Here is a 25,906-nt window from a genome sequence, read left to right as displayed (position 1 = left end):
CAGCTTCTCACAGAAGCCACCCCTGTAGCCCCCCCCACTACCAAAACCTTGCCACACAAACCCAATACAATGGGAGATCACCTTCTGGTCAGAAGGCTCCCATTCATAATTTGCTGCTGATTTTTGGCCACTGTATTCTTTTCTGTCCTCCTCACAATGGAAAGAATATGTTCTGTAGGCAACAGATATCATCTGCTTTAAGACTGCCCACTAGAGAAATGAAAGACTAGACTTCAAAACAAACACTTTAGCTAAGACAGCTCACAAATACATGAAAAGAAATATAAGCTACTGCTCTAGACCTGTTAATAGGGTAAAAAGTGTTACTCAAAATGTGTACAAAGCCGTGACTGTGTACTAGTTGTCGTCTTACATATGGCAATAGGAATTTGGGAAACCGTGTGGAATTTGGGCTGAATTTGACAAAATTATGTCTGTGCTTTGTAGTTGGGCAAGATAACTAGCCAGTGCTTTGAAGGAAGATTATACTGAGTAAATTGATTTTTATTGTTAATGAAATCATATATAAGCAACTGTTGCTACAGTGTTAGTTGCTAAATACTGACACTTCATTCTGGCCTGCACTTTGGACATTAGTCACCAAAACGCTGTTTACTGCCATTTCTGAGAATTAAACGTCCATCAGGGCACATCTTTTGTGTTCACTCCAGTGAATGCCACAGCAGGTGATAGATTTAGGAGAGAGCTTCAGACCTTGACAGAAAACAATTTGGGTGTTATGGATTGCCAAAAACAAGATTATGGCAGTAGTGGTGGTATGAAAGTAAATGGATTGGATTTCATGTTCACATGAAAGCACAAATTCTAGAGCTGTTTGTCACATGCTTGCTGTGATCTGACCTTTAGTTATTGATTCCTGACTCCAGTGTCTGTTTGCAGCTGCTTTATTATGTGTTCCCATTAGTGGCAAACCTTGAAGAAGCATGTTGCCATGAATCCAAACTGCCTTCTAGGGCATGGGGGGAATGACAAGATGAATTTTGTGAAGGTAGTTTGCAACCAGCTGCAAAACAAACAAACACACCCCTACAACAACAAAACCAAAACAAAAAACCCTCCCAAGAAACAAACAGAAGCCTCTCAACACGTTGAAAAAGCTGAAACCAAGAGAGTTTTCACAAGAACAAATTAAATGCAAGGTATATCTGTATCACAGAATGAACTCTGGAATGCAGAGGTGTCCAAGCTGGAGATTTACATGGCCTTCCTGGACTAGACCTGGAAGCAACATAACCAGGTTATCACAGAGTTAAACCAAAGTTAGTTGGTCTTGGTGCACAACAGTATGGTATGATGTATAATTCTTGTTCAGTACAAATGGGTGGAATATTTCAGAGGTCTTTAGGCCCTGGCTGATGTATGGATGAAATGAACAGCCTCCCTGAGAAAGATGGTGTATGAGAGGAGACAGTGTCTGCGCTCCCCAGCTACTGCAGTTCACACCCTGCAATGATGCCGAAGCCTACTGGCAACAGTAGAGTTGTGGAGCCTGGATACGCAGACTCTTCTGCTCATTTCTGATGAAAGTGCAGGTCAAAAGCTGTGTGTGGCAACACCTTAACGTCTGTCACAACCTAGCTGTGTCATTTGTCCATTGGTTTCCTAAGTTGTCGTCTTGTGATCCAGTAGAAAAATGCAATGAAAATAATAGATGAAACTTGTTAACAGCACAGATAAACTTAAGGAACTATACATGATAATTTATTTCCTGAAACAGAAAGATCTTCAATTAAGAATAGAAGTATATGAATATACATGACTTAAAATGTATTTCTTCAGTTCATTGCTTATGGTATTAGAATTTTGTTTTTTTTTTTTCTTTGGACTTTGTTGCTTTTTACGTCAAGTTTCAGTTTTGCAAGCACTATATGTGTACCAAGCTTCCTCAGGGGGGTAATCTGGCTTATTTTAATGAGACTGTTTGAATGCATAATATTAATACAAGCTCACAGGTACAATTGCTCCAAAAATGTGCCTTTATGTGGATTCTAATACAGTGTTCATTGTCCATCTGATGTAAAGCAAGTGATCTCTGTAGCCTCTTAAACAAAGAGTTCATTTGGAGAGAGTAAAAACAGCAGAATTGTGATTTAATGATAGAATTTCTGTTCTGATATTTTTACGATGACTAACTTAGCTTCTTATCAGGTGGACCTGCAAATGTAAGATCTCTCTATATATCTATTTCATTTTTTGTAACCTCAGGTTTATGCAATTGAAATATCAGCTTTAAAAGATTGTTGGAGGACTAGAAGCAACATTATCTGATTAATTGTTTTAATTGATTGCATATCTTTTTCCACAGCCTTTTTTTTTGTTTTATGTTACTTGTTTCATACATTCAGCTATTTGAACAGAAACATTTGTTCAAGTATCACGGCTAAATTGAATTGCAGTTGTAGATACTGAGGTGGGGCAAGTGTCTACAAAAAGGAATAGTAAGGCTTTAGGAAGCTTGAGCATAGCAGCTCCCTTCCTAGTCAGCTCCAGACCAGTGCAAGAAAAAGCAGCCTCTGGGTAGGATGCTGGGATCCAAAACGGTTAGCAACATTCAGAAAGAAATATAGCATGTTTGAGCTCACAGCTCACCTGACTTCTTCATGTTAGTGGCCTGCAAGGAACCACAGCATATAAATGATATTTTGTGGCATTTTTCTTAGTGAGATTATTTTTAATGTATTAGTATAAATCTATCTGTATATTGCTGCAGAGTTTATACAGAACATTTTCATTAAATTTTGAGTATTTATACATTACTGATAAGAGGCTGTCATTTTTACTAACATGCATAAAACAATTTGATTTTGTGGTAGTGACTTGGCAAATTTGCAATTATTGTTTTTTCTGATCAACTGTAGCATCAAATACTTTGAAAGGGTTTGATTTTTCTGTTCCTTTATTTTGTAAATATCTGAGTTATTAATAATGTGGATAGCATGTTACCATGTGGAAAAGTCTGTGCTTTGGAAAAACAAGGAAAAAAGAAGGTACTTGGTAACATAGGGAAGGTATGGTTTAATAGCTGAGCTTTATATTGAAGTGCAAGAATAAGGTTGTCCTTAGGCCCTTGTAAAGTTGTAGTTTTCTCAGGCAGCATTAAGAACTGATCAGACTTAGAATATAGTCACTGAACAATGAAATGTAATGAAAGTTTTTGTTGTTGTTGCTATAGTTATAGATTCTCTCTGAAAAAAGCATGCCACAGCAACTGAGACAAACCAAGTTATAAGCAGAAAGCACAGTGTGTTAGCAGTTCTTGCATTTGACTTAGTGGGACTAGAATTGAGTGTCTAATAAGGAAATATCATTACATGCTAAGAACAGATTAAAAGAATGTAGGTGTATAAAGTAGAAAGAAATTTAGATATCAAATTGAAAACTATGATCCTGAATGTCAGCACACAACTTTTCTCTAATTCTCATGACCCCTGGGTTTTGCCACAGGAGCTAAGTTCGGTAAGTATTCTCGGCAGGTCTGGATTCTAACACGATGCAATATTAGCCACTGTTTGTCTTTGTAAAGACAACCAGAGGAGGAAAAGGAGTATAGTAATAATTGTCATTCACTTTACACTTTGTACAGTATCTTAATGACAATTGCTGTAGCTTAAGAGGCAGCCCAGACTCCCTGGAAGATAGGAAATGTAAGTTTGAATATTCAAAGGTAGAGCAAGAAACTGAGCATGGGTCTTTGTTTTCTTAAAGAACAACCCAACCTATTAATATAAATGTCTTCTTCACCTACACTACACTCTTGTTCCAATTTATTTAAAAAAAAAAAAAAAATCCAAAGTGGTCACCACATGCTTTATATTTAAATTTAGCATTTGCTCCTCTTCATCACCTTTTCTTTCTCTGATTAGTCGTGCTTCATTAGAAAAGAATCAGTCCTGAAAGAACATGCAAGTGTGTCTTCAGAGCGGGGTGGGACGTCGTCAAGCTCTGGAATCTGAGTAGATGGAGGTATTTTTCTGCAGTTATGAGTAAGATGCCAAGATTAAGACATATGCCAATGCTTAGCATTTCCTTTTTGTTTAATTTTAGAAGGTTTCATGGTGAATAAATGGACTTTAGGATTGGAATCCAGCTCCAAAGACATCTCAACTTAAGATCTTTGTGTGAACTGCATCTCTAGGCTCCTGTTACAGTCTACAGAGACCTAGTTATAGTCAGTGAAACCTAGAAAGTGATTCAGCTGCTGAAATGTCTGCATTTTCTTTAGGGCATGTTGGATAGCTCTTTAAAATCCATAGACTGTATTGATTAAAGAGCTGCTCAGCATACCGTGAAGTAATTTTGAGCTGAATCCATCCTGTTTCTTTTTTGTTTTCTGTTTCACTACTTTAGATCTCAATAAAGTCTGAGCCTTCAAGTTCAGAGAGTTGATGTTGAATTCATAAAAGATATAGATACTCAATATTAGTTATCTGACTTCTCGACATTAGCCCCTTAGAGTGGAATCCATAAGGAAAAGCACTCTGAATTTGCTCTTAAAATATTTGCAAAGGATTTAGAGTAGATGGATCAAAAATAAGTGATACATGTATGTAGAAATTTACGACTGTTGCTTCAGTATATGTTGAAATTCTTTTGTTAAAAAAGAAAGCATGGTCTGTGTGTCTCTTTTGTTATTATGTTGTGGTAGGTAATGTACATGTTTAAGGAATATTCTTCTAATTTAACATATAAATTGGTGCTCTCATTGTGTGAACTACCAGTGCATTTCTAGGATAGAATCTTTTAAAATAAATAAGAGATGGAAATTAAAGCCCTAAAGCCATTAAACCATTATTGTGGTTTTGATAATGTATCTTACTCTTCTTTTAGTGCTTTGAATAAAAGGAAAATTAGGTAAATTTATAACTAGATTATTCTCAATTAAATAATTTTTCATCTTAAAAGCACGGATAAATGCTTATAATTCTCCCAACATGTCCTAAGAATTAGATAATAATATGTTTTTCATGTGAGAAACTGTGATGTTGAAACGAATTAGTGACTTGCCCAGAAAAGAAATCTGATGTCAGATAGTGACAAAAAAATCAGTGTCATGCTTGGGGTTCTTTTTGACCTTCAGATTTCCTAACTAAAGATTTCTCTAGATTGGTAGCAGCTGTGATGCATCACTTGCACCTAACTTAGTGTGATCAGTGCCCACTTTGGGCAACAGGGATTTTTTCTGTCAACTTTAGTAAGCTAGAGATAAATGTTCTTTTGTGATCACTTGCCGTTTGTTTGGGACAGTATGGCACTGTACTTTTCTCCAGGCTTTTTTTGTTGCTGGAAATTGCTATTAAAAATAACTGTTTCTAATGGCATCCACAATAACATCAGTTCTGTTGTATTAAGGCAGATGTAATAATAAAATACAGGTTTATTTATTACTTTATTGTTATTGCTAATAAACAGTGATCATAAATATTACTTTGCAGACTGTTTCTATATTGATATAATTGCCTAATGTGTGTCTTCACACTTTAAGAGGCTTTTTGTGGACATGAATATTCTACTTCCTGTATGGAAGCAAGAAAACTCTAGAAGTTTGCTCTTGATAGTCAAGTATTTAAATCTGAGTGATGACAGGCTTATGCACTCGATGCGTTAAGACTACAGTTGCAAGTCAGTCATTTTCTACTTAATTGGTGCATACTAATTTCACTTGACTCTGTATATATCCATATTTTCTACCTAAGCTAGCTGCTAGGAATAATAATAATAATAATTTTTGCTATCACTTAAATTAACAATAAACAGCTGAAGTCAGTCCCTGATGATTTCTAGAGTTTTCCCTGGTGTGTTCTTATATCTTGTTCCATTTGCCTTCTCTTCTTTCTGCTTTGCAGTTTTCTTTCTTAGAACAGTAACAGCCTCTGAGTGGGACAGAGCAAGTGTGTGAATGGCACTGCTTTAACATGGTACAGCCATACGGCTTGTCCCAGTAAAAGTCTTTGGTTTATGCACCTTTACGTCTTCTAACCTTACGTTCCTCTTCCTCTTTTATTTCTGTTAAGGTCACAAGCACTGTTTGTGTGTTCGTCATTCTTTTGTTCTTTAAGAACGTAAAAAGCTATCTCGATGGAACTTTAATTTGTAGAACTAATTACACTATTAGAATCCTAATATAGAGGCAAAATTTTTAGCATACACAGTTGTAGAGTAGTGTTGTTACTGTATGTGGAAAATGAAAGAGGTCCATGATCACATCTCTCAAGGCTTTTTTGTCTTTCAGTTCAGTCCTGTTTTCCTGGCCACTGCTGAGCTTTTACTGGCTACTTAAGAGTTGTACAACATCTTAGTGTGTTTCTAAAGTATATAATCTCAAACATACTCTATCTGGATCTATTGAGAGTCCAGATGGTAGATAGTGTTAAGAAACGCTTTTCTAAAATCTGTTCCTTGAATCTGGCATCCTCAACAAATGTTTGAGAAAAGCAAAATCAGAAGGACTTATCAATTTAATACTGAGCTTTGATGGTTTGTTTTTATATCATCTAATTTTGTTATAACTAGATGAACAGTTTGAAAGTCTAAGACTGCTGTCTACTCCAGCAAGTAGTGCCAGCCAGTAGGAGTGGATTTGTAGAGCAGCAGTTCATGCTAAGCCAAATATTAACATGTGTAAATGTTTTAAGGATTTTACTTTGGACTGCCTCTGTGGTTGTGTGGACTGAGTGGCAAGAGCATATGTTCCAGTTTAGTTTTATGCAGAAGAAATCCAGTTCACTAACTTAGACTGTTCTGGGTTGTGAATCAAAATGTGGAGACGATCAGAAGATTTTCTTCAAAAGCCTGATTCAAACTAACCCGATCATGGTGATTCTAACATAGTGTATGTAAGGTGGATATTACAGGATCATAGTTTGAACGGGGGAAAATCCTGTAAAACATTGAGTAACTCAGCTGTACTCATGTCATTTTTTACTTTGGGAGTTAACTGATATTTTTAGCCATTACAATCACATTACAAAAACAATTTCAGAGTTAAAAGGGATTATAGACACCTGAACGCCGTTGATTTAATGTGAGATGCACTTATGAGAAAATAACTAAGTTTAAACTTTAGGTAAAAGATAGGACATTGTTAGAGCTCCAAAGGAAGACTGGAAATGTGTGTTTTCAACATTTCAGCAGAGTGCAACGATCCTGTGTTCTGATGCTCTTTATTAGCTGCTTTATAAATCTATTGTAATGCGGGGTCATTTATGACATTTGTGAAGTTTTTGAGGTTTTTCTATTCCTAAGAAATTATCAGTAGCTTCTGTTCTGTAAAGTTGGAATATAAAGATGCTTAGATTCCCAATATTTAGAGTACTGAAGAGTGTAGTGATGATTGTTTGCTTTGGGGGGATATCTTCTTCTCTTACTAGCACAAAAGTTAATGAAATGAACCACTTTTCCTGCAGTTAGATCACACTTACAGAGCCAATAGTATGTACTTCACCAGATTACACAGTTACCAGTTTTGTAGTGGCAGATTTTCGGAGAAATAAAAGACATCTGATGATAGTACATGCTTTTCCCCCATATGTACTCATATAATTTACCCAATACAGCAGCAGTTTGTTGCAGCAGTGATGACCTTAGTGTAGCCAGAGGGCCCGTTTACATTGGAGCTCTAAGAACACCAATCCTTTAATAAAAAATATATTGATTTTTTTTTTTATCAGATCCTGGAAAGATCTCACTTATCAGCTTTTAATAGAATCAGTTTAACAAGTTGCAAGGGACAAAATAACAGCTTAGCTGTTTTCCAGACAATGTGCATTATTCACCGAGACTGTTAATTATATTTCTTGCCACAAGAATACTCTGCTGTTAAAAAAACAAAAACCCAAAGAAAATACTTACCAGATGACTGTGTTCAAAAAATCAAATATCCCAATGTCCTCTGAAATACCTATCTTTCCAGTGTAGATACTGTAAGACCATATTTATATTTGTAGCACATTGCTATCCAGAGGTCTTGCCTGTTTTTTTTTTAAGAAAATTTTGAAAACACCAGCAACACTGGGCAGTGTATTATGAAAAAGAGAATGGAGGTTATTAAGCCTGCCGCCTACATTTGTTCAATTCAGACTGTGGACACTCTTCTTGGCATTGATGAGTATGCATAAGTATGCTGCATCATCTCCCGCCCAAAGTCCCAGTTGCTTTACTGACCTTTACATTTATGTAGAGTTTGTGCCTCTGTGTTACGCCAACATACTGCTCTAGAAATTATTTTTCTTAAATCTGCAATGTGACACACAGTTCTTGTGTAACAGTGTCTTTTCTAAACCATTTTCTTAATGTTATAATTTTTTCCAAATAGCAATGCTATTAATAGGACAATTTCAAGGCAGCACTTTAGAAAGATGGAGTGTGGTAAGGTTTTCTTTCATTGATATACACTTTGTGTCTGTGTCAATATGATATGAACGTCTTATCACAAATGATTGATGCCTCTGGCCCCATCTGTGTGAGGAGCAGAGATAAGTTGGCATGCTAATCCTCCTTTTCCTATCACCTTGAACAACCTTGTTTTTAACTATCATATTGCCCTCAAATGAGCACAGATTCTTAAGCAGCACAAAGAGGAATAGGCTGTTTATCCAAGGCCAATGAAAGCAAACTGCATTTTCTATTTTGTGAGCTTTTGATTATATGCTTAATGATTGTGTAAACTCCAGACCGTATCAAAGAATAATATTCCCCTTCCTTTGTTGTACTCTCAACCTCACCTTTTTAGTGACATTCATACACATCATCAATCTTTTTATGCATTTCTTCTTTCAGTTCTGTTACTTTAAATCAGTTAAACCACTTGCCGAAAGCTGAAATCCACATTTTATTGGTCAAAATATTTATTGCTTTGTGTTCTAATTCATTTTTTGATTTTTTTTCAGAAAAAAGACATAATGTCGGTTTTTCTCCCTTTAAGAAACAAATATTTCCCTCCCCCCTTATTCTATGAAAATCTTAAAGGATTTTGGTGTAGTAAGAGAATGTTTAAAGGCATTTTTTTGCAACCTCCGTCAGCATCTTCAAACCGAGATCTGCTCTGTTCTAGCGCAGCTCAAAGAACGCGACTTTTAATCATCCCTCTAACTAAAGTTTACACAACTGACTATTGTTAATTGTTAACAGTCAGAACAACAGCAGGGAAGGGCTTGGATACCTCTTGAATCAAGGTGATAGTACATTTCCATTACCCAGAAGGCTCACTACTGAGAACCCAAGATGTCTTTCTTTGAAGATATCCCTGTGGCCTCTCTTGAGCTCTCAAGAGCTCAAAGATTCAATATTACTTCAAACCCATGTAAGTAGGTTACATTTGAGTTTCAATATCTAGTTTACTTAGGATCAATGCTCCAGACATCAGCACTAAATGCAGAAGACCTGAATAGTTAAATTCTTTGTTACTTCTAAACAATGTTGAACACTAGACCACAAAGGAGATGGAGAATATATTTGTGAAGCTGTAGGGTGTGTACTCAGTGCAAAGCTGCAGAAGTTATTAAAAAAGTACAGGAGAAGAATCCTGTATGGATGGCCCTCTGGCTAATGAAGAATATGTTGCATGTTGTTGTGAGGAACAGTTGGTTAATTATAGTAATTTGGAACTTCAGGGCAAGTAAAGACAAGTGGTAAAGTGTTGTAGCATGATAGTTACTAACTTGCAGAGGTGGAAGACGGAGAAGAATGTGTAAAAAAAAATGTTATTTCCGTAAAGAAGCAAATGACCCAGCTGTCTATCTGTGCTGCCTTTATGTGATACTTACACGTAATCACAAAATCATGGAATGGTGGAGGTTGGAAGGGAACTCCAGAAGTCATCTGATCTAACCCTCCTAGAGCTGGTTGCCTAGGACCACGTCCAGATGGCTTTTAAGTGTCTCCAAGGGTGGAGACTCCACAACCTCCCTGGGCAACCTGTGCCAGTGCTCAGACACCCTCACAGTAAAGAAATTGTTTCCTGATGCTCAGAGGGAACCTCCTGTGCTTCAGTTTATGTCCATTGCCTCTTGTCCTGTCACTGGGCACCACTGAAAAGAGCCTGGCTCCGTCCTCTTTGCACCCTCCTTCAGGTATTTATATATATTAATAAGATCCCCTCTGAGCCTTCTCTTCTCCAGGCTAAACAGTCCCAGCTCTCTCAGCCTTTCCCTCCAGTCCCTTAATCATCTTCACGGCCCTTCTCGGACTCTCTCCAGTATGTTCATGTCTCTCTTGTACTGGGGAGCCCAGAACAGGACACAATACTCCAGGTGTGGCATAACCAGCGCTGAGTAGAGGGGAGAAGGATCACCTCCCTCAACCTGCTGACAATAATTTGTCTAATGCAGCCCAGGATACCATTGGCCTCCTTTGCTGCAAGGGCACATTGCTGGCTCATGGTCAACTTGGTGTCCACCAGGACCCCCAGGTCCTTTCCTGCCAAGCTGCTTTCCGGCTGTGTAGCTCCCAGCATGTACTGGTGCCTGGGATTGTTCCTCCCCAGGTGCAGGACTTTGCACTCCCCGTTTGAATCTCAGGAGGTTCCTGTCAGCCCATTTCTCCAGCCTGTTGAGATCCCTCTGGATGGCAGCCCAACTCTCTGGTGTATCAGGCACTTCTCCCAGTTTTGTGTCACCAGCAAACTTGCTGAGAGTACACTGTGTCCCATCATCCAGATCATTAATGAAGACGTTAAACAGGACTGGACCCAGTACTGACCCCTGGGGTACACTGCTAGTTACTGGCCTCCCACTAGACTTTGTGCCACTGATCACCACCCTCTGGGCCTGGACATTCAGGCAGTTTTCAAGCCACCTCACTGTCTATTCATCCAGCTCATACATCAACAGCTTTTCTTGGAGGATCTTATGGGAGACAGTGTCAAAGGACTTTTGAAGTCCAGGTGGATACTATCCACTGCTCTCCCCTCATCTACCAGGCTGATCATTTCATCGTAGAATTTTATCAAGTTGGTCAAGAAGATTCAGTTCGTAACTACCTGCTAATTAATTTCAACTTCTTTATGGTTCTTTTCATAGCATGTGTTATCATGCAAGTGTTTCATGCTAGAAATGTTATTTTGGACTTTTTTTGTTGTATACAGTGTATGTGTCTGTTGTTCCTTTCCATGTTCTTTCCAGACACTTTATTGTTTATTTTATTCTAACATCAGAGAAGAGCGCAAATGAGGTTTGTGAAATGGTTGGGAGGGCACTTTAAATCCAGATTTGGAAATCATTTTAGATGGTGCAATTTCAAATACAAAAGCTGGAGGGAGAGGGAGAAAGAATTTTTATATATGTGCATACACACACACACGTTAGTTGATATTCAGATTTTCTGCTCCTGTATGTACAATATCTGATTGTTTGATATTTAAGTTTTGTGGTTCTGAATGTCATGGAAATTCAGAGGCTTTATTAATAAATAACTCTGCATAAAGAAAGGGGTTTGTTTCTGCTGTTATCTATGAGAATATCATTCTGGGAAAAAAAGTGTGTGTGTTTTTTTCCAGTTGTTTAAGGATATGTTTTAACTGTATCTCAGACCAAGTTACCTGATCCCAATAGCACAGAATTTCTGGGAGGAGTGAACACTCACTAGAGAGGCAGAGTTCAGACTGGGCTTTGTTGTAGTTTTTCACCAACATAGAAATTTGTAAAGAAAAAATGTATGTACATGAAAGTGTGCTCAGTACAATGCTCTATCATATGCTACACACAATCTAAGTGCTCCTTTTAATTTTTAATGTATCATTAGGTGATAGGCTACTCTGCCTTTTCCCCTTAAAATACTATTTTTTAATGTGTGTAACCTTCAATTCATTAATACTGTTCCTTGGAAATTATTACTCAGATACCTCCACGTTATCCATAGATGCATTTTGTCTTGAAGTAGTCTTGGATCCTGACTTTTTCCGTGCAAATGTGCCTGCTAGGCAGGGCAGGGATTTGAGCTAAGGGAGGTAGCAGGGTTTCTGGTAAGAGGGAGCAACCCATGGGAACCAAAAGCAATGCGCTAGCTCAGGGCTACTTTTCCTTTATTACTATTTCCACAAAAGCATAATCTGCACTTTTACTGGATCACAGCATAGGGTAGCTCAGTGTTATTTTCAATTTCCTGTGCAGCGGGCACAAAAATACCTCATCTTGCACAGTATTAAAACTGTCCTACAGCAAATTACGCAAAATCAATGCATATATATCTATACCTCATAGGAGCAGGAGAGATGAAGCATTTTGGCTTTTCTGGCTAGCAGGCTCTTTTAAGAGTCCTCCATTCTAGTTTAGTCACTTATTACTCTGTTTTGTCCCTCCTCAGAAACAAGATAAAACAAAACTAGCCTGGTTTTATTTGCTTCCTGCTCATTCAGGAGGTAGTCCTGATTTTAGCAGGAGGGTTGAAACACCTTGAAGGAAACTTTAAGGTCACTTTGGCAAGAGAGCAGCCACTGCTCTATTGACAATCCTTTATGCATTTGGAATAAAAATACCTTTTTAGATTGGTAACTTGGTATGTACATTTGTGAATATGGTTGCTAATTTTTTTTTAAATTTTGTGTCATCCTTTTTATTGGTGTGTATATATATACACACACTCAATATATAAGCAGGCTTAATTATTTCATTATTGGCTTTGTTTAAGACAAAACACCTGGTAATTTGCCTTTGTGGACAAGAATGTATTTGGTGTGATTGTAATTGGAAGTAAATACGGGGTTATAAAAAGCAGCTTAAAAGAGAAGCCTGAAGTTCCAGAGACTTCAAAAGCTTCCCTTCAGAAAATGTGCCTCATTTTTTCCAGTTATTCATTGTGAGGAGAAATATTCCTACATGCAGGAAAATAGTCAGGACATATATAGTCAGTCAGCTTTTTCTTGGCAGGAGTGGCGAAGTAGTAAAAGTCATAGGGCTTCTCTTCTGCTTGGACCCTAGATGAGGAGAGATTCTGGAGTAGGAGTTGTCAGAGGAGATTAGCAAAAAAGTTGTTTCTTGCTCCCAGTCAGACTGGAAATGTGAAGGATGTGCCTCAAGTGAAGAATACTTTTCTCTTGAGAATTCTGACTTGAGCTGCCTGCTGTGGAGTTCCTCCACATCAGAGGTAAGAACACTGGAGTGCTGGCCCGGTCAGTCAGTGTGCCCTATTAATTACGTTTTCATTTGTTGTTTGACAAAGCAAAACAGTTCCAAAAGTAGAGTAAAAGACACACTCACTGTAACTGATAGCCTGACCCATAAAGTACTCAACATCCACTAATCAAACATTGGCACTTGAGCCTCTTAGGTACCCCGTGAGTATTCAGGCTACTTACCTTATGGTGTGAAGAGGATTGGTTTTTTTTTTACTTTCCCTGAGTCTGGTTTTGACCTGAAAACTCTGTTCTGGATTTAGAATCTCTTCACAGGAACATACCATGACCAATGAGAAATTTCAAAATCAGTGGGTCGGTATCTTACAAAGATTTCTATAGGTCTGTCCTCTTTCTCCCTTGTACCTATTAATATTTTTTTTTTTTTTTTAGCTTTCAGATATCAATAGCAAAAATATATTTTATTTATCCCTCTCAAGTAAGTCATTTTTTGGTAGCTCAGTTTTACATACTCATCAACAGCAATAGTATAAGCAGATATGATTTATGTAGCAGGAAGAATGTGTATGAAAGGAATGTTTGGCACAGTCATGTCCTCCGAATGTTTTGGCCTTGTGGTAGTTTCCATAATAAAAGTCTTTTCTCAGATTTATATTACTCTTCATTGTCAGGTGATCAAAAGTTGTGGCTTTAAAAGGTTCTAGATGTATTAATAATACTTCTTTTTACAAATCATTCATTTAATCTGACTTTGTGCAATGCTGTGTAATTTGCTGTCATTAATGAGACATTTCTGATAAATTGCTCTTTAAATACTGACCATTCTTGAATTGCAAGAGAATAACATTTTACTTCAGGGTAGTGTTCCAAGTATTTTTTGAGGAGTTGACATTTCAGCAAGCCCATTTGCATTGGCCTGACTGCCCGGACTGTCCTGTTCAGCAGTTGTACGGGAGCTGCTGCATGTGAATTTGCAGCAAAATAACTACATTTGTGGATAAGTAAAATGAGGTAGATGTGGTAGGAATGATTTTCTAAAAAAAGGCACAAGTGTAGTCTAGCAAGAAAATGCTTTTGAAAGGTTTGGTTTTGTATTTTATGGGGAAACAGAGCCTGTTTTTAGTCACATCTTTCATATGCCCTCAAATCAACAAATACAGATATGTTATTCCCAGGTGTGAGGGTGTGTTAGAAATTAGTTGTATTTCATGATGTAGCTCAGTTCTTCTCACGAATACCCGTATTCAGTGAAACAAATGTACCTACCTATCTACTGTTTAAAGATTCTTTCTCAAATATCTTCTACTTACTGTGGTTGGAGTAAGGGTGCTAGCTTATATAGATCTTTGATCTGATCTTGTGTAGATAGATGCTTTTTTAAAACAGACAAACCAACCCAAGCAAGAGGAACCTGTGGTATCGTTTAGGTCTCTCGTATGCGTTAACAAATAACCCTCTTACTGTTTGTATTGTGAAAATTGAAAAGTAACAGGAGAGATATTGTTTTTAACTGCAATGATGAAAGCAGTGCAAGGGGTGACCTGTCTTGTAGCTGGTGGAGCTTCAACAGTTGGTTACATTCAGAAATGAATGCAGTGTTAGAATAGGGGCATGTGCACCAGCCGTGGCACATTTGTGACAGATTTAGGTAGTGATGAGATATATTCAACACTAGTGGTGTTCTGGTAGGTTTACAGATCATCTTATCGAGAACACGTTGCAGTCGCAGTGGCTACTGGGAAAAGGCATCCCAGGGTCGGCAAAAAAAAATACAGGCTTGCCATTTGTAAACCCCCAAATGGTGATGAATACATAGGAGCCCAGGTGTTGTTGGAGGGAGGGGATTTTTTTAAATGCTTTTGTTTCCCTTCACTTTTACCAATTCCTTCTGCTCTCTTCAAGTTTAATTTCCATCTTTGGGGAAAGATACAGTAAATCTGCTTCTATCCATGCTGTTACCTCAGTCAGTGACTAGGATAATAATCAAGACTGTAATTCAGCTTAAAGGATCTGTAGGTCTGTGCACTGATAATGCTGTGCTGCAAAATGTTTATCTGTGGTGGCAGACTAAGTTCACTATTACTGAGAGCTCCAGCTTCTGGTGTATGTTGTTTCTTTAGTTGTAAAGATAGATTTAGATAAAGAATTCTTATAGATAAAGAATCTATACCTGCTGATAGATTCCAGCGTGCTCTCTGTCTTTTAAAGTTATATTGTCGTCCTTCGGCTCCTGTGGTACCTCATGAAAAAGAATTTAAAACTACTGTTTCCTAAGTAACTTGTTACTCTTTTCAGGAAATGTGTAATGCCACCTTTCAGTTAAAATACAGGTGCAAATACCTAAAATAATGTAGGGTGTGTTCATAAAAATTGGGCTCCACAGCATAAAGCTGGTGTTTGAAAATGTTTTTCTTCTCCTTCCCCCATGTTGTCAGCATGGCTAGGAGACATGAAGATAAGCTTTGATACAGTATCATAATATTGTTTCATTTGATTTATTTTTGTTAGTGTTAATGCTTTGATCTTTATCTGAAATTGGCTGAAATCTTATAGTACTCAGTCTTCTTTTCTCTCCCCCTTTGTTCATTGCTACTTATTTTACAGTTAGAAATTTGGGTATGGTTTTCATAAGTGCATAACAGAGTTAAAATACAGGGGCTGACTTTCTGTGGAACAGCTTGTACCGATAAGTCACGTGGGCACATTTATCATTCAGTTATTCTCTGATTAAGAATATACTTTTAAGGCTTTATTATCTTTACTTCAGTAACATACGACATTTCTCTGCATTTCACCACCAAGTGTGAGGGTAACATTTTGCGTCTGATCTTGGTTTTGTGAAGTCAATGAGCCTTTAGCTGTAAATGAAGTCAATTGAGATTCAAGTTCTTAATGAATGTCCATTAACGGTGTTCTGGAATGTGATACACTTGAGCTGGTGCATTATATGGCAGTATTCTCTTATTGTCTCTCGTTATTTGCTTTAGAAATCACCGTAACCTATATTTAAGTAGAGAGCATTTATAAAGATGTCTGAAAGGGAAGCTATACCAAGAACTATGACTATTTGATGACATAGCTTTACCACAAGAATATGCCATGTGGCATAAATCTGGCTGGTTCTTTTTTTGATAGTGTGTTTATAAATCATAGAACAAGCAATCTGTCTAGACTGGTAACATGTGACTGGTAACATTTTCCTGCTAATACTGAGGAAATAGGGTCACTTATGAAAATAGAACAGTTTGTGGCCGTGTTTCTTTTAAATGCGTGCTGATTTGGAACACATTGTTACTTTGCTAATACACGGGAAGTTACAGTACAAAAATCCCTTGTTGACCTTCTTAAATTAATCTCTCCAGCAGTAGTTATTTCCTTATTTTCAGTGAGAAGACAGCACAGTTTAAATGTGTATAGCATGTTTAAGTGGCAAGATTGGTGCTCATAAAAAATTCATTGCAGTCTAAACTAGAATCATATCATCTCAGTACAAAGGAAAGGTATTTCTGCTTTGGGGTACTGCTGTGTGTATTTGCCGTATATATGTATGTGCAACTGACTGCTGAGAAAACTGCTGTGCAATAAGATATCAGCCCTAGATTTAACCCTCTGGAGATTTTACTGCTGTTTGAAGCCAAGCTTTCAGATCTTGGGAACTCTGTCTTCATTTTGTTTTAGGAAGGCTGTTTACTTTCCTTGACCATTTTCTAACCTGTTTGCCTCTATATAAATCCTTTAAAAAGGTATATAAATGCACATGCTCTCAGTACTTAGATATAACATTGCCAGTTTTTTCTCATAGTCTTACAAGACTAACTGCTTGCATTTGCTCCCTCGTAATGTTCAAAGATAACAATTTTAATCTGAGCTGTAACTGGTGCTGTGATATGTTTCAAGCAAAAAAAATGTATCAAAGCACTGAACAAGGTTTAAGATTTATTTATTTTTATGTTGTTTTCAGTTTGCTTTTTTCATCGCCACTGGGTCCTATGCTTCAGTCAAACAAAATTTCAAATTGAAATGAGGAAATTAAATCTGCATAACCATTACATGTCTGTTGCAATCAGTGCATTTCTTTGTGGCATGACAAAAGTCCTTGGCTTTTAATTGTGTTGTGAATCATAATCTCATGGTCTGTGAGTATAAGCAGAGCTTGAAAATTTCATATCGTAGTGGATAGTGAGTAGGAAGCTTTCAAAAGATGTGCCTTTGTTTCTGCAGATTGTAAGCTTCAAGAAACATAGAATACACTCCCAGTTAAATTCAGTATTTGCCAGTTCATAGGTAAACTATGAAGATAGCTTATCCACAGGAAGACAGTTTCGTGTTGAATGGTATTTTTCTTTGAACCAACATGTCTAGTGGTTGCTTTAAAGACAAAAAAAAATGCAGTGAAATGTGGTGTGTACGTATGTATTACTTTTAAATAGTTCTACAGACTGAAGGTAAGGTGGTGAAATTCAGAATCACCTTGTATTGGCCAAATTTGTATTGATGTGTACCAATGCACTGCAAGGCTTCAGTGCACAGAAGCTGTATTGTTACTGCTGGAACAGAGACTTTTTTTCTTTTTATTCAGTTTTGCATGGTGCCCAACATAATGGGGTCCTAAAGCTTTAGCTGCTTTGGTAATATAAATAATAATTCTTGCTCAATGTACAATAACTTTGTGTGAGACCTATAAACAAAGCTCTGCACTTATTTTACTGTACTTTCCAATATTGCAAATGAGCTAAATCTAAATGAAAGGGCAGAATTATTTTGAAAACCATTTTTAAATCAATAGCAAAATACCAACTTGTTTCTCTGTAAAAATGTACTCACATAAACAGTTTTTAAAACTCAGTTTTAAAGTTTCCATGGAGACCTAAGCTGCAGACGTTGGCTGTATCATAAAACATGAATGTTTCTGAGAAAATAGGATTTTCATGCGTTTTGGGGTATTTGAGTTCAACTCTACTATTCTTAGGTTCTGCCTTTTATGCTGCCTGATAAAAAAGCTGCATAGCTGAGGATTGCACAAATGTTTTTAAAAAATCACAATGGAATGTCTAAGTGTTTGTAGGTTCAGCCTGGATAGTTGGCACATGAAAAAATAAAGCGTTCTCCAGACATAGCTCTTAGGAAATGTGTTCTTGAGTGTAGCAGCATCCTGGGCTGTGTCAACAAGAACACAGCCAGTTGCTTAAGGGAAGCAACCATCCCCTTCTGCTCAGCGTTGGTTAGACCATGCCAGTTTTGGGTCCTCCAGTACAAGATGGATATTAATGAACTGAAGTGAGTTCAGCAGAAGGCCTCGCGTCGATTGTGGGCAGGAGCTCCTGCCCTGGGAGGTCAGGCTGAGGCAGCAGGGCTTGCTCAGGCTGGAGAAGAAGCCTTTTCGAGGGTAGCTAAGTCACCTGCCCGTACCTACAAAAAGATCAATAACATCAGCGGTGCATGGCGGGATAATGAGAGACAAGGGATATAAATTGAAAAAAGAGAAGGTCCATCTGGATATAGGGAAAAAATTGAGGCCAGTCAGACACTGGAATGGGTTTTCCAGAGTGGCTGTCTGATGTCCATAACTGAAGGTTTTCAAGACCCGACTGGCTAAAGCTCTGAGCAAGATAATCTGACTTTATAGCTGACCCTGCTTTGAGCAGGACGTTGGACTTAGATGCCTTTTGAGGTCCCTTTCAATGTGAATGACTCTGATTCTGTGAATCATTGATCCAAATTCTCTACAAGGCAAATGCTTCTGCAATAAAGATTTAATTAGTCTCTATTGAGTTGGATCTTATCCAACATATTCCTAGTGATTTTCCAGCTGCATTTTGAAAAGCTGTGGATGGTACAGAGCAGTGGTAAACCATGTTTAGCCTCCGGGATAAGCAGAAGAGGCAGATACAGCTGAGAAAAACCTAGTTGCACTTTGGAAATTTTGTTTCTGATTTGAGCATTACAGGGCATCCAGACTCAAATGTCTGGCCAGCTGGGGCTGGGGGTGAGAGGGTGAAGAGAAACATATATAACACTTCTGACTTCTTTGTTTTTCCCATCTTCCACATCTCTCACTGCAGAAATATGATTGTTACATTTCTTATGAGGCTGTATCTTGGAGAAAATTATCCAAAGCATGGAAAGTTTGTTTTTTCGTAAACTTCCCATGCATGAATTGCCAAGTTTGCTCAGAGATTATCCATAATGCACCTACTATTGAATAGGAATGTTTCAAAAAGTAATTTCTCTTTCAGTGGGGTCTTATGCCCTCTTCTATTCTGAAATAAGAATTCTCTGCATCTCCCTACTAGTGGTATTAGCTGCAGCATTTAACACCCCACAGTAGATTACAAAACAGAATTCCAAAACTGATATTTGCCCTGCTGGAACTTCCAAGACTTTTACAAGACTGCTAAAATCAGTGTACTCTAGTGAGAGATTTTGATGGAGTTAAGGAAGAAAAATGTCCCTTAGGATCATCTTCATGTCTATGAAAAAGAATATTTGTTGAATACAAGCGTGGCAATGTTGACATTTGTTTAGCAAGAATCAATACCAACATGCTACACATCTAATTTCAGTTCTAGGATAAATGGATTTTATCGCTTGTGTTTCTGTGTGTACTCGGATATACAATATAATTCTTCCAAATGCCACTCAGTCTTCTATTTTGTACTGAGTTTTAGTAATTTTGTTAGATGATTAAGTAAATCACCACCCTTCACTAGACTCTCCCTTTCTTTTATTGATATGGCTGAGACTTTTAGAAAGAAATTATTTAATTCTTTTGAAAGCGAGTGGCTGTGTGGTGCTTAGTTGCTGATTGGAGTTAAAGCACGACAATCTTGAGGAAGGTTGCATCTGGAAATAAGATCAAAATGAGATCTACTTTGCTGTGGTGTTGTTCAACATACCTGTCTTATTTGTTTTCTTACAGTGAAAGATTTTTTTTAAGACTGAATAGAAATGGTTTGCCAAAATGTCCAGAAAAGCCTGAAAGACACTGTTCTCTCTTTGTGGTGAGTTCTTCCTATTCTCAGTCTTTGTTGTACTGCGTATTGAAAATAGGAGTTGGATTAAATTATTATTCTGTGGTTGACTCAGAACTGCTCCCTAAGCTTTTACATCGTTATGAATATCAACTCTAAAGGCTGGTTACAGTGTATTGCTGAACTCCTAAGTTGAATGTTTTCTGGCAATATGTGGACGCTCATCTAAACTTCCATGTGGGCATACGTACCAGTCTTTCTTCCTGCAACAAGGACCAGTTAGTTTTCCTCCTTGTGCATTTTACACCCAAAAGATTGTTTGTGCAACATTCTCTGTACTTTCAGAATATTACGAATTGCACAAATGCATCGCTGCTGTTCAAGGCACACAGCGAGTCTCTTGTGTCCTCCCACTGATTTTGCTGCATTACAGCATATTCTAGCCCATGATATTTTAGGACAGTCGTTTTGAGTGCATGACTGCCAATTTAAAGTGTTAAAGGGATAATTTGTTAGTGCTGTATAAATGAACTCACTGTTCATTTATCACTTTCACTGACAGTGAAAGCAGTGTGTAAAGATCTCTTTAAATGTCAAATTTTAATCATTTAAAATAATGAGGTTCTGATCTTGTGCAGGATTTGGGCAGCAGTGAACTCAGGAAGGACATCTATATCACTGTGCACATTATCCGAATAGGTAGGTATAATCATCTGTGAGTAGAAATCTTACATTTGTTAGACATATGACAGTAAATAAAAGAAAACTGCTTGGGGTCAGCTTTGGGATTTGTTAGATCAGCTAGACCTTTGAATAAATTTTTGGAAAAGAAAATGCCTGATTTTTGATGGAAGAATTGCTTTGGATTTCTCAGCATTGTTTTGTGTTATTTTTCAAGGGCACTGCTAACTGAGTTTAGATGCAGGATATTTTGTTACTATCACAAACCAAAATGAAACTGTCACATACGAACTGTCTTAAGATGATGGAGGTGTCATTGGGGAGTCCATTCTTGTTTCAGAGAGAGTAATTTCAAGCATCCTTTGTTCATAGAAAAACTTGCCTGGAAATTTAATGTACCTAATTAGTATATAATATCTGATGTATATCTGAAATTGTTCAGATGAATTTTGTCATCTCCCTGACCCCTTTAAAAAAGGGGAGAGGGAAGGAAGTGGAGGAAGTCTCATAATAATTTTAATCCATGATGCTATAGACAGATATCAAGTCCTCTAGAACAAAGCGGAAGAGAAGTGTATGTTTGTGTTAGGTATTTATTTTAAGAAGTTATCCTCTGGGCTGTACTGATGTGAAATAATAATCTTTGGGTCTGCTTCTGACCTCTTAGATATATTGTTTTCTTTGTAAACTGTCTCTGTAGTTGCATCAGTGCAGTACTAAATATAGCTTTTCTTCCTATTTTTGAAAGGTATTTTGGTTTGAAATACAGTCGCTCTAACTTGTGCTGAGTTCAGAAACAACTTGTTACAAAGTAAACACTATTTTACAGCTTTGAGGAATAATTTTTCCTTGCATTTTCATACTGTTTTAGTGTTTCATCAGAATATCAAAATACTGTGTTTTGGTTTTATTGGCAAGGATTGGGAAAAAGCATGGTAAACTCTGATGTAATGCAAGTATATTCGGTAAGAATAAATGCTTTAAAAAAGAATAAGGAGTAGAATTTTTCCTATTGTATAGTTTTCAAATATATTCTCAATCAGGTTTATAAATGAACCACTGAAATATTAAAAAGTTAAAATAGGATTTATATGCTGCATGGTGTGAAAATGAACAATTACTCTTCTAGCTGCTGTGATGCATAGGAATATTTGGAGGAGGCATTGCCCTGCAGCAACTGCAACCAAAGGCTTTTCTTTTCAGAAACTCAGACTTGGTGGGAAAGATACATAGCTGCCAGTGCACAATTGAATAAAATGGTTAGAAAGAGGGCAGTTTCAAATGCCAGGAACACAGCGAGAAGTTTGATCAATTGTATTTCAATCAAATAGAAAAGGCTAGGAAAAATATTTTGTTTCAGATCTGTTTTCCTTGGCTGCCTTCTTTCTTTCCTTATCATAAATTGTTCTTCTGCCCTTTGTCATCTTTCCTCCCCGTGTTTCATCTCTACTTGATTTTTCTGTAGCTGGTCGATTATCCCCTTGCTAGCCAGTTGCCTATTTGGAAGCAGCATTTGATTACTAAATTGTAATGGCTCAATCACAACACCTCTCCTATAAATCACGGGTAGGAACAACGACAGTAAAATAATTCTTATTGGACAGCAAATGTTGAACACTCTGTCATGTCTGAACTCCAAATTTAATTTGTCGGTGTCACGAGTGTGCTATCACTGGGTGTCAGAAAGTGTTGTTTGTTGAGTAGAGGTCGTGAGAGGATGAGCAGTACCTCTGGCCTGAGACCTTTCAAGATCACCATATATTTAGTGGACTTCCAGTACCATGTGTTACCCTCACGTAGTATAATGATGGACCAGATTCACAATGAGTACACTTGGCATCGTCTGCTCAGACCTGTCACCATACTGAGCTGGATTGCTCTCTGCCTCCCTTCTGTGGTTTTAAGAGAGACAGTTCCCTGGATTATGCATCAAATATGTATTTTGTTTGGCAGGACGAATGGGAACTGGAGAAAAGAAAAATGCCTGCAATGTACAATATAGACGGCCCTTTGGCTGTGCAGTCCTCAGTATTGCAGATTTGCTGGCAGGAGATTCGAAGGATGACCTCGTCTTAAAAGTATACATGTAAGGCATGCTTTTTTCTTAATTTTTAGAAGTATCTTAGAGTCAGTTTGCATCAGAAGCAGTGGTGGTAAATGCAGTGCGAGTAAATAGCTGTAGCTCCTTTCTGTTCCAAAAAAGTGTAGTAGCTAATTATTATTATTTTTTTGTCACAGTTTGGAAATTTCGGCTAGTTCTACAGATGTGTTTATAAAGTGGGATAATATTAAAGGTTATATCTTTATATATATGTTTCAGCATTTTTCACATCCTTGTAAGAGCTTCTGGAGCTCTCTCTTTATGACAACATGAAGTGCTTTTAGGACTTGTTTAAACGTCTTGTGCTGCCTAGGCAGCTAGTGGAAGTACTTTATAACTACAGAAAAAAGCAGGCAGAGTATCTTTTTGTGAAATGAAGCAATTATATAATGGGAATAACAAAAGTGTAAAAGGCAGTTAGTGCTGGAGAATGAAAACTCAAAAATAGATTTAAAAATGAATGGTTGATTAAACAGTGGATTTTGGCTGATAGTGATAGGAATAAAGTTCAATTTTCTAGTTGTAGCAACACAGTGCATGTAACTTCCTGCTGTTCTTGGACATTATAGTAAAAACTGTTTTGTGGAGTGGTCTATTCTAAGTACATAAACCTGGGACACATACTGTCATGCACATGAGGAAGTTCTGCCCCTCCCAGAGTTAGCACTCAAATCTTGAAGGCATGGAAGTCTTTCAGGCAGCCTTTCTCCTCTCCTCTGTACCCCTCCGTGCTAAATTACAGCTGCTGGAATCAGTGCTGCAGAAAAGCAATTTAGTGTGACAGTGGATATGTGGGCTGGCTCTTATTTAGACTCCCAGGACGTTAAAGTCAAATAAGTGTTCGCTGTTGGTTAACAAATTGTTAGATTTGTCTGCCTATTATATTCTTTTTTTTTTAAATCTTGCCTGTTTGTTTTAAAATAACAAAAACAATGGAAGAAGAAACGTTGCTCAAAACCAGATTTGATGCTAAGACTAATTCCAGTCTAAACCATGAAAAGTGATCATTAGAACATGGTCAGTTTTTCCTTATGGAAAAGCAGCTATTTTCTGAAGGTATACTGAAATGTAATTTGCTCTTTTGCTGACTACCTCCTGAAGATCACGTCCTGTTTTAAATAACTTTGAAGTGTACAGCCCAGATTTTTCTGTCTGCTAAGACTGGCTCTGAGTCCTGTGTCTCCTCTTGAGTGTCACAAGATAGATTTCTGTGTGGTTTAGCGCTGAAGGATAGGTTTATACAGATGATGAACTTGGTCACAGCTGAATTCCTGAGCATAATTGCTCATATCTTTCTCCCACCCTTTGCCACACGACGCAGATATTTCCATGGTGCCTTTCTCAAATGGTAAGAGCACTCTCACCCTTTCCATTGAGGCAGGCAGTTTCATGGGGCTTTATTAGCTCCTATGGGATTATTAGTTTCATGAACAAAAGAGGGTTTGTTTAGAGATATGTGGTGAAGCCGGTCTAAAAAACTTGTGTTCCTGTTTCAGAGTTAAGAAAGTTATCATTTTCTAGGTGCAACACAGAGAGCGACTGGTATCAGATCCATGAAAATATCATTAAAAAGCTGAATGCACGTTACAACTTGACAGGCTCCAATGCAGGTGAGTAAGTCACCACATTTCTGTTTGCATTCTTAGGGTTTCTTAGTTTGCAAATGAAGTGGCTCTATTTTAGAAGGACTAATGTCTATGAAAGAAATATTTTTTTACTTAGAGGAAACTACTTGTATTAGGAGAAAATGTATGATATTGCCATTCGTGCACATTTAGAAAAAAAAGTCATTGAATTTTCTTCAAGGAGCTACGTAATTTTATTCTGTGCTGAGGAGCTACAGTTTGCTGTGGAGCTCTGTTCACATGTGGGGCTGATCAAATTATTGATCCATGTTGCTTGACATTTCTGCTTCACATTTTCATCAGGAATATAAAAGTTGCTATTGACATTGTATATTAACTAAACTTCAGAAAAAAATGAAAAGGGAGCTTCCAGTGCGCTCTGCATTCCTACTGGCCAGCTGAGCAAGATGCAGAGTTGATATTTAAGAACATACCAATAGTCCTTCATAGTCAGGTATATGTCACCATAAGTGTCATCAAAATAAATTTGGGTGTGAGACTTAAAAAATGGGAAAAAATTGACCTTTGTTATTGTGAGATGGTGGTTTGACCATTAGGAGATTTTGGATTTGCTTTTTTTTTGTTGGCTTTTTTTTAATACCAACTTGTTAACTTTTTCTGAATGCTGTCATCCAGGGATGCAGTCAAACTTGAAAAGAAACCTGAAATGGAAGCTTATGAGTCTATTGTCCTTGTATTCAAATATTGTTTTGTCCCTGTGAAACGTTAATTAGTTGAAATATGTCTATAGAAAAATCTCATATTAACTCATTTTCCAGGTTGTACTGTAATTGTAATCCCTTTCATGTAGTAGACTTCATACTCCTTTAACTTGATTAAAAGCATAATGATTATCTTGAAAATGTACGTTCAACAATCTTCAGTGGATAATCAAACAGCACATAAAACTTATGTTACTTATCAAGACTGAAGTTATACATTTAACCATTTCTAATACTATTATTTTCTCATTTAGAGTCTAGCCACATATATACATATATTTAAGGTTTAGAATATCATGCATCTTATCGGACAATAAATATAAAAATCATGTAGTGAAAATACAGGAGCGCATCACTGAGTGGGTATAATGTTGGGCTTCTTAAATGTTAACCATATTCATGAATAACAACCTACTTTTGGTCATTCTGACTGTCCATGCAATAACTGCTTACTCTGTGATATATCACTTATCCTATTCCATTCTCATTAAATAAGAGTTCACAATTAAATACCCAGTTGTCCTAGGAGACATTGGATAAATTTGAATACTCTTAATTATGTGCATATTCAACATGAAAGACACGTGGGACATGAATTTTTTTCCAGGTTACAGGGGCTGGAAACTAAAGCTAGCAAATTGAAGATCAGTTACATTTTGAAAAGTGTTGTCAGGGTGAGGGAGGCAGAAAGAAGAGCAGCACAGAATTCCAGTAGTGCA

The 25,906-nt window shown here is 37.3% G+C and overlaps 1 protein-coding gene across 1 annotated transcript in view; it reads left to right on the top strand.

Annotated features, from left to right (window-relative positions):
* DOCK4 (dedicator of cytokinesis 4) overlaps positions 1-25,906 on the top strand; it is a 167,659-nt gene that overhangs the window by 18,953 nt on the left and 122,800 nt on the right. Inside the window, exons 9-12 of the mRNA XM_009327700.1 lie at positions 20,007-20,088; positions 20,697-20,757; positions 22,693-22,825; positions 24,362-24,450. Of these exons, the coding sequence (XP_009325975.1) occupies positions 20,007-20,088; positions 20,697-20,757; positions 22,693-22,825; positions 24,362-24,450 (365 nt within the window). The remainder of the gene's footprint in view (positions 1-20,006; positions 20,089-20,696; positions 20,758-22,692; positions 22,826-24,361; positions 24,451-25,906) is intronic.

The sequence above is a fragment of the Pygoscelis adeliae genome, unplaced genomic scaffold (assembly GCF_000699105.1).
Source record: "Pygoscelis adeliae isolate BGI_AS28 unplaced genomic scaffold, ASM69910v1 Scaffold113, whole genome shotgun sequence".
Classification (NCBI taxonomy): domain Eukaryota; kingdom Metazoa; phylum Chordata; class Aves; order Sphenisciformes; family Spheniscidae; genus Pygoscelis; species Pygoscelis adeliae.
Note: the sequence above shows the minus strand (reverse complement) of the source record. Positions and strands in the feature narration are given on the sequence as shown.